Here is a 9,294-nt window from a genome sequence, read left to right as displayed (position 1 = left end):
GATATCAGATATTGCAACGATTTAAGTCCCATATCAACACTTACTTCTTCATTTTTATGTGATCATGTTGCTTCGACTTTTGACAGTTTAGAGATTCAAGCTTAAAAATCTGATTTTTTTTAAACCAATACAATTAAATCTGCAGGTAAAACGAATTTGTAGTTGATGAAAGAAATTTCATTTTAATACCAACTGTGATCAACTATAAAAGTTGAGGGCACAAATTGAAAAGTGAGTGATAGATGATGGACCATTAATGTCATTTACCCAAATCAATTTGGCTGCCACAAAACTAGCGTTTCTTCCATCACTCTCTAAACTTGTTTCTATCAGGAACGACTCGACTCTCTGGTAATAAAACCCTCCTCCACCACCATCGCCACCGCCACCGCCACCGCAACTTCCGYCAGGTGGATTCTCTATCTCATACACATTCACATACGCGATATCATCAGAAATGTATACTCACTTTCTTTCTATTTGCAGTTTATCGATCACTTGATACACATTGTAATCAGGGCTTTTGCTTTTCGCACCAGGTAACTAAGTTTTGGAGTTTAGTTGGAATAAATTTCTATTTTTACTTGGTTTTATTCGGATCGAGACATGCAAACTGTTTTTGCTTTTTCAATGCTGGTGATATTGCTGTTATTGGGGATTAATCGGTGACTGAGAGGATTGAAACTTTAAAGTTCTAACTTGATGAAGGATTTTGGGTGTCGAAAAGTACTTATTGGGGATTGAGGTGGGTATGTTATGCATTTCTTGGTTGAAGTGGGTACTTATTTGGTACTTTGAATTTGCTTATGTGTGTGGCTTTCAAATAGTTTGCAGATAGTTTTTTCCAATTCAACATCTTGAATCCTATACCTAACTTCCTTGCTCCACCATTGATCAGGACAATTGGGTTGTTTGACTACAGAAGTAAAAGTAAAACTACTTATTGGGGGAGGAAGTGATGTAAATTGTAAGGGAAAAATAATTATTTGGAATCGTTACTTTATGTAGGAGGATGTATCAGAAAATGGCGTATGCAGGATTGATGCCAACAAAACTGGGGTTAGAAGGTTCCTATGATCAGATTCACAGGCTTAGGACCACTACCTCTTGCATGAATGTGGACAATCTGAGGAAAGGTCATCTTCTGTTCCTTTCATCCATTATTTCGTCTATCCGTTATCTTAGGCTATAATATAATCTTATTATTAATAATATAAGCATATGTTCGTTTAAGTTAAATGGATTTTATTGGTATTCTTTTTCATCTTTCCAAAATAATGCACAAAGTCCATTTATACTAGTGAGTACCGACGATGTAACCAGATTACTAGTTGTATAGCAGAAGAGTGCTTGCTATCATACGATCTATTTTGTCAATCATTGCACTTAAATGAGTAATACCACTGTTCCATAAAATGGATGCTTCATGACTTTTGAGCTCTATTAGTTTGAAATGACAAGTTCAATCTTGATATGAACTCTAAAACTTTGTGAGAAATGTTTGAAACATGACATGAGCTTTATAACAAGGTGCTATAAATAGAAAAATGTAAGTTGAATTTAGAACAATCTTCCTATAGATTTTACATTGAGAGTAATATCTTTGTCCTGTTATTTTTTTTTTGGTAAAATTGAGAGATTAAGTTGCTTTTTCAAAGAATCATCACATTCAGCCTTTAAAGATGATGTGGCATTGATTAACAATTACATGTGTTTAATCGAGCAGAATGTCTACTTGGGAAAAAGAACAGGTATTGTCTGTCAAATTGGCTAAATTTTAGCACATTGTTAAATTGTTGGAATCATGAAAGTTAGGCTGTCCTTATTGGTAACTAACCCATGATTTTATTGGGTTTAGTAAAATTTTCAACAATTTACATCATATATACCACCAGGAACTGTTGGAAGATAATTAGAACATATAGGTTTAGATGATTAGAGGCAACTAAACATCATGCAGTGACTTGATCATAGTGAAAGTGTGAGGATAATCTAAGAATGTTTGGTGGAGAAATTAATCTTGGTAGCAGATTTGGATTTATAAATATATTATGGTATGCATGTGTTTTTATATATCATTCGATTAACCTTTGATTTAATATAGTTTTTGCATTTCATATGTTCTTATGTTCTAATATTGTTTTTGCATTCATATGTTCTTATGCTCTACAGATTTTGTTCGGGGAGGCAAGGCTCTGTCCATCAAGGGGCCTGTTAAAATTCCAACCAAGGTTCTGTCCATCAGATCTACGTTGTCCTGTGTTGAAGGTACTCATAGTTTGCATTCTTAATGGCTAATAGGGGAATGACCTTTTCGGCATTATCATAAGACAATCAATATGTAGATCAAGTGATTTCCATGCGTTATTTTTTTTTCCAGAGAAGACAGGGTTCAAGGACTTTTTGCACATTAATGATTTTGACAAGGGAACCATATTGAAGATTTTGGACCGAGCCAAAGAAGTCAAGGCATTGCTAAAATCAGGAGAGCGAACATATCTTCCATTTAAAGGGAAAACAATGGCTATGATATTTGCTAAGCCTTCCATGAGGACTCGGGTTTCCTTTGAAACTGGATTTTTCCTACTTGGTGGCCATGCTATATATTTGGGCCCCAAGGATATTGAAATGGGTAAGCGTGAAGAAACTCGTGATGTTGCTCGCGTTCTATCTCGCTACAATGATGTCATTATGGCTCGACTCTTTGCTCATCAGGTTAGTTGACAAATTGCATAGTCTTCTTATGACATGATCAATTGCCTGATTGACCTTTTTGTGTAAGTGTAACTTCATATTGCTCCTTTTTTTGTGCCGTAGGACCTTTTGGACCTGGCTAAATACGCAAGCATACCTGTAATCAATGGTCTTACAGATTATAATCATCCTTGCCAAATCATGGCTGATGCTCTCACAATAATTGAACACATTGGTCAAATCGAGGGAACCAAGGTACTTCCCTTGGGCTTAAAATAGGACTTATTTGACTTGTTCATTTTCTGTACTTTGATAGGGGTGATAGGGGTAGGTCAGGTCAGCATACATCTTCCCACCCCCACCCTTAAAAAAGAGAAAAAAAAAACCCCTGGATATACCGGGTTTGTGTGGTTTGGTTCATTTTCTGTATTTTGATATGATCATGGAAATCCAGGTAGTGTATGTTGGAGATGGAAACAACATCGTCCATTCTTGGCTGTTGCTGGCTTCTGTATTACCTTTCCATTTTGTATGTGCCTGCCCCAAAGGTTTTGAACCTGATGCAAAGACCGTTGAAAGAGCTCAACAAGCTGGAGTGGGGAAAATTGAGATCACTAATGATGTAAAAGAAGCTGTTAAAGGGGCAGATGTTGTGTATTCAGATGTTTGGGCCAGCATGGGCCAAAAGGAAGAAGCTGCATATCGCCGTCAAGTGTTTCAAGAATACCAGGTAACTACTGCTTGTGTCTCATGTAAATATGATAGTGTTTGATCTGTATGCCACTAGAAAGGATTCAAAGGGTCAACTGGATTCTTTTTTGGCATAAAATTATCATGTTGATTAGCATTTTCACTTTGATTACTGGAACAATCATGGAGCTGAATGACAAGGGGTATGTTTGACAAACTAGCTGAAAAGCTAGCTGTTAGCCGGTAAACTTTGCCATGTTTGGTAAAATCTAGCTAATTAGTTAGATGACAGTATAAAATGACATAAAAGGGGCATAATTGGAAGGAAGCCCTTGGAGAAGTAGCGTTTCAATAAGCTAGCTTATGGCTAACAAAACGAGGCTTTTTCATTAAGCTCATAAAATAAGGTAGCGCTTCATGTTCGTCTTTGAAATGTTAACTCCAGCAACCAACATGATGCAAGTCTCTGTATTTGTTTTGGCAGGTGGATGAAAAACTTATGAAGATAGCAGGACCTCAGGCTTACTTCATGCACTGTTTACCAGCAGAAAGGGGAGTGGAAGTTACTAACGAGGTTATTGAAGCTCCAAACTCTATCGTCTTTCCCCAGGCCGAGAACCGAATGCATGCACAAAATGCAATTATGCTACATTCACTCGGCCTTTAAACATCATGTGCTACTTATAGAGCTTTTCTATCTAAATTCCCATGGATTCTAGTTTATCATACGTTTGTAGTTTCTCCACAACTGGTTCTTGTAAGCTTTGTTGTCGGGTTGATCACTTTTAACTTTTGCGGTATTTAGATGAAAGATTGAACTCATCGTTTTCAGAGCAGGTTGAATGGGAATGGTTTCTTTACTCGTTGGGGTAAAAGAAAGGGTGCCTATATCTTATCCTTCCCAGACCCCACTTCCATTGGATTTGTTTAGTTTGGTTACTATCAAATATACGTGTGATGCATAACTCGATACAACATTGTAATCGAGTATTTATTTAATTTTATATAATTATTGCCATTACTATGGAAATTAAACCCTGCACTAACAATTGCATTTTAGGATGCTTTTGTTATTACATTTTCAAAGAATAGGAGGATTTACTTTTTGACAAACTTTGCTTTGAACTTATTGTTTCATGCAAGGAAATAAGATGCTCTCATCCCATTTAATCCAATTGGAATGTATCTGACTGAGGGGCCATTTACCAAACGCTTACTCGGATAAGTGAACACCAAGTCATTTTACCTTACCGGATGAATATGATAAGGATCAATAATCTTACCCGGTAAGAGCGAGACAAGGATCAAGAGTCTTACCCGGTAAGTGAAGGCGATGACTCTTACCACGGTAAACGCTTACCGGGTAAATTGTTGCATACGATACCGTTTTGGTGGACTAAAATCTTATCTGGTAAGTAAATGATAGCGTTAAATTTACCGGTAAGCACTTACCGGGTAAGTGTTTGGTAAAGGGCCCCTGACATTTTTCAAGTTATTTTCATTTTTGAGGCAACTCAACTTTTTAAACTTGTGGCTCAAGTGCACACTTTTACCTTATTGAAGTCGAAAGTTTACAAGTTACAGATTACTTTTGCTTTTTGACATGTTACGAAAAAAGAACGATACACCAAACTCAAACAACACTGTGTTAAGGAATCACGTCTACCTGTTATCACTGACTATTAATGACTCGGCAACTTTTTCTAACTTCTCCTTGACCTTCTGTAAGGACCTCAATGGCACCCATTCGTACCATTGATCGAGCAAATCGAGCAAAGAAAACATCGGGATTTTGTAATACTTCTGTCATTTGAGCCGATTGTTGGTTTGTGAGTAATGCTGCATCAGATACAAATAGACCTTTATGCTGGTTTAAAGACCGGAAGTAATCAGAATCAAATGTGAGGGAGCTATCGGGATCCATTTCGAGAGTAGTGGCTGGATTCTGAGGGTTCGGACATATTTTTCTCAATGTTTGTGCGTAAGTAGCGTTAAGAGAAGGATCAACGTCTCCTATTCCTGTAAAGTTGTAGAGTCTTCTCGCAACCAAGACACAACGTGAATTCCCGATTGTATGCGCCCCTAGTTATATACACAAATGTTTATTTAGACGACCATAAAAGCATTTAAAATGAAGTATACAAAATTGTACATACATACGTAAGTACGCACACACGTACACGTACAAATCTTAGAAAAATGAATACCTGAAAGTATTACAAGATCATCCATGTTTAACTCTTTGTTTCCAAATTGGGTCAAGAGAGTTGTAAAATTGGCGTTGGCCGATGGTAAATTGGCACCAACTTCCGCCGCCAACGAGACTTTTCCGTCTTCTCTTCCGGTAAAAACCGGCCACATTTCCGTTTTAAACTACAATTTATGGTAAGGATGAAAACCAACGAATACGAAAATAAAATACTCAATATCAAAAAACCACCCTTAAGAAAGTTTCAATCTGAAATTAGGGAAGGATGAGATTTGAGTGATAATCGTTATTCTCTTTGATCCAATATTGTTGGATTTGACATATAATTTACAAAAAGTTGCAATGGACATGTCTTACCTGGAAAGAAACGGCGTCTCTAGCTGCCAGTGCAACAATGTCAGCACAAGAAACAATTCCGGGACATTCAGTCTCCAAAGTCGTCTTTATCTCATCAATTATGTCGTACCCAGTAACAGATCTGTTAGGTCCGGCTGTCTTTTCAGTTGTCGTATTTTGAACAGGGTCCAACAGGATTGAACCATCACATCCCTGCAACAAGTGAAAAAAGTCAGAAACAGTAACAAAACAACTCTGTAGTGTATAATCTACACGAACGCAGTGATTGTGGATTCATAACTTAACACCTATTGTCCGGTAAAGCTCTTACCATTCATCTACTATGTATATGAAAATGTCGCTACAACGATTGAATTACGTACCCTGACAAAGCAATCATGGTAATGAAGCCTTAGAAGCTTGGCAGCCATAGCGGGATTTTCTTCAACTTTTTTCCATACGATATCTCGTACTGTATTTTCAACTGAAACCGAACCACATTTGTTGTCATAATACTTCATCTTCAACCCCCCACCACCCATGGACCCAACCACCAAAATGGAAAGAAACAAGAATTCAAATATGATTTTCTTCATGTTTTCCTTTTTGGGTTCTTTGACTTGATATCTTTTGACCCTTTATATACACATATCCATCTCTAACATCTTATATTTGTCACAATAATTATTTTAAAAATATGGAATAAAATGATTTAATTTGTATTATTTTATTAATATGGAATAAAATGATTGATTGGAAAAGTCAAAGTTTGACTTGAGAAAATTAAAAAATTAATATTATGATTTTGAGGTGATTTAATTTAATTAAAAAGTAAATAATATTTTTAAGATATATTTTATTTTTCATTTACAAAATTATACATCAAAAAGTATCTACAGGGGCCGTTTACCCAAATGCTTACCCGATAAGCGCTTACCAATAGGAGTCAACACTATAATTTATTTAGATGCGTAAGATTTTAGTACATCAAAACATATCGAATGCAATAATTTACTAGGTAAGCGCTTATCTGGATAAGAGTCGTCATCCTCACTTACCGAGTAAGACTCTCCATCCTTTTCATTGCTCTTACTCGGTAAGATTCTTGGCCCTTCTCATGTTCATCCGATGAGGAAATTTATGCGTTAAGCACTTGCCAAGTAAGTGTATCTCACCTGAAAATTGGTATAAAAAGTAGAGGTGTTAAAACCAGTCGAATGGTGTCAAATTAAACCGTTCTTGATGGTTTGAACGATCACACAGTCTGGTATAAAAAGTAGAGGTGTTAAAATCAGTCCGATTTGCGATTTAAACATTTCTATGAATAGTGTGACTGAACTGAACGTTTAAGATACATAAGTTTGTTATATTTAGTTTAATGTTGTAGGCTTAACTTTATGCCTGATTAAAAAAAGTCCACTTAGAAATCTGTCAAAAATCAAAATCCAAAACTCAGAATTATCATTTGATTTGCTCAATGTTTGTCTAAAATTTCAGCTATTGTGGTTGTCAACTTGCTCAATGTTTTTTTTTTAATTTTAAGATAAATGTTCTCTTTTATAATTCGGATAAATATTTTATTAATAATGTTATATTGGTAGAAATTTCATTTTGAAGAAAGATGTTATATTTTCTATAAAAAAAATAAATTAAAGCCGATAATATGTCTAAACCGTATAAACTTTTCAGACCAGGTTGTTAGGTCGTCTTTTTGTGATCTAGTTTAACTGGTTTGCTCACTTGACGTCAAACTGCTCGGTTTAAAAAATTTCCAAAACCGTCATTATGGTTTGTAGGATTAAACCTTCCAAACCAGTCCACAAACACCTCTAATAAAAATATAAAGATAATTCGAAATTTTTTCACGTCTCAAAATGTGACAAAAAACTGTTTACGCAAACACCCTCGATAATATTCAAATCATAAACATTTAAATAGAACGTATTTTGATCATTCTAACGACTTGATCATTATAATATAATTATAATTGTTTGATTAATCTTCTTTTTATAACTCGCTAAATCGTGAGATCTTTAAGAACCAATGTATCACCATGTGTTTGTTTTACATGTACTCAATTCACAATGTGAATCTTTTTGGTGTGTTTGTGAAACAAAAAATACATGTAAAAAGTTTTATATAGTGAACCGAATACATATGAAGCAAACATCTTGTAAAACAAATATATGTTAATCAATACATTAAATACTGTACTTAAATATAAATATAAATTTTATAAATTGTGGGAACTTCTATTTATGATTTTAATCTGACATAACTTATTTGATAAATACATCTTTATTATTATTATTTTGATTAATCTGGATATCCAACCCGTTATGCGAGCCGACTAATCTCAGGACGACCACCTGCTTTGCAGATAGCCTGGAGTCACCGCATTTGAACCTCCATGGCCACAAGGGGATTTTTATTCCTCCTTGGATTTGAACCTGAGACCTCCTAGTATTTTTGACCTTTGAAGCCAAGCTCAAATCAATCAGACACCACCTTTTATTTTAGTCAGTATTATCTGACTCTAATCTAATATCATATTAAAGAGGAATTCCAGTAATTGGCACGACTCCTTAATTTATTTGGTGTTCCTTTGCCCATTATTCAAGGAAGTTTCGTATCAATTCTATCACAATGCAATTCATTTTGTTATGGGCTACTTTAAATTCCATGTTATCTACACATTATTAAATAGTAAGGGGTCGTTTATCAGATGTTTATCTGGGTAAGTATTTACCAAATTACATTATTTTAAAGTATGAATATAATAAGGACCAAGAATCTTACCCAGTAAGTGGGAGACAAGGACCAAGAGTCTTACCCGGTAAATGAAGACGACGACTCTTACCATGGTAAGCGCTTACCTATGTTGTATTGAAGGGATATCTATATAATCCGATCGATTGCGTAAAGCCCACGGTAGCAGCGGAACCGGGTAGAAGTTTTGTATAAATGTATCACCATGCTTTTAAGTATTAGTTCGTTTTTCCGTTCTATCCTATTTGATCATTGATATTCAAACTTATTTGATTGAATTGACTTGTTCAATCTCGACGATTGAATATAAATAGGCTATTATGAGTCTGTAAATTGTTGCATACGATATCGTTTTGGTGGACTAAAGTTTTACCCGGTAAGTAAATGGAAGTGTTAAATTTTACCGATAAACGCTTTCCGGGTAAGTGTTTGGTAAACGGCCCCTAATGCCAGCAGTGTTGTGACGAATAATGTTCTTTCTAATGTCAAATATAATACAAATATATATATATATATATATATATATATAGGTTTTCATTTGAACGCTCCTCTATATATATATATATATATATATATATATATATATATATATATAT

At 35.1% G+C, this 9,294-nt stretch overlaps 2 protein-coding genes across 2 annotated transcripts in view; one reads left to right on the top strand and one right to left on the bottom strand.

Annotated features, from left to right (window-relative positions):
* Window positions 1-322: 322 nt before the first annotated feature.
* LOC112522015 (ornithine carbamoyltransferase, chloroplastic) lies at window positions 323-4,277 on the top strand. Its single transcript, XM_025131064.1, has 8 exons — window positions 323-410; window positions 487-539; window positions 1,009-1,136; window positions 2,173-2,268; window positions 2,381-2,715; window positions 2,818-2,949; window positions 3,149-3,424; window positions 3,869-4,277. Exons 3-8 carry the CDS (start codon window positions 1,013-1,015, stop codon window positions 4,049-4,051), a joined length of 1,146 nt encoding a protein of 381 aa, XP_024986832.1. The 5' UTR covers window positions 323-410; window positions 487-539; window positions 1,009-1,012; the 3' UTR covers window positions 4,052-4,277.
* Window positions 4,278-4,903: 626 nt separating this feature from the next.
* The window catches only part of LOC112521768, a 10,140-nt gene continuing 5,749 nt past the window's right edge, over window positions 4,904-9,294 (bottom strand). Inside the window, exons 6-9 of the mRNA XM_025130763.1 lie at window positions 6,313-6,565; window positions 5,951-6,142; window positions 5,592-5,757; window positions 4,904-5,466 (exon numbers count right to left, since the gene is read on the bottom strand). Coding sequence (XP_024986531.1) covers window positions 5,057-5,466; window positions 5,592-5,757; window positions 5,951-6,142; window positions 6,313-6,565 — 1,021 coding nt within the window. The 3' untranslated portion in view covers window positions 4,904-5,056. The remainder of the gene's footprint in view (window positions 5,467-5,591; window positions 5,758-5,950; window positions 6,143-6,312; window positions 6,566-9,294) is intronic.

Source organism: Cynara cardunculus, assembly GCF_001531365.2.
Source record: "Cynara cardunculus var. scolymus isolate 2C chromosome LG 11, CcrdV1, whole genome shotgun sequence".
In the NCBI taxonomy this organism is placed as follows: domain Eukaryota; kingdom Viridiplantae; phylum Streptophyta; class Magnoliopsida; order Asterales; family Asteraceae; genus Cynara; species Cynara cardunculus.
The sequence above is the reverse complement of the archived record's forward strand: the minus strand, read 5'-3'. Positions and strand labels throughout refer to the sequence as shown.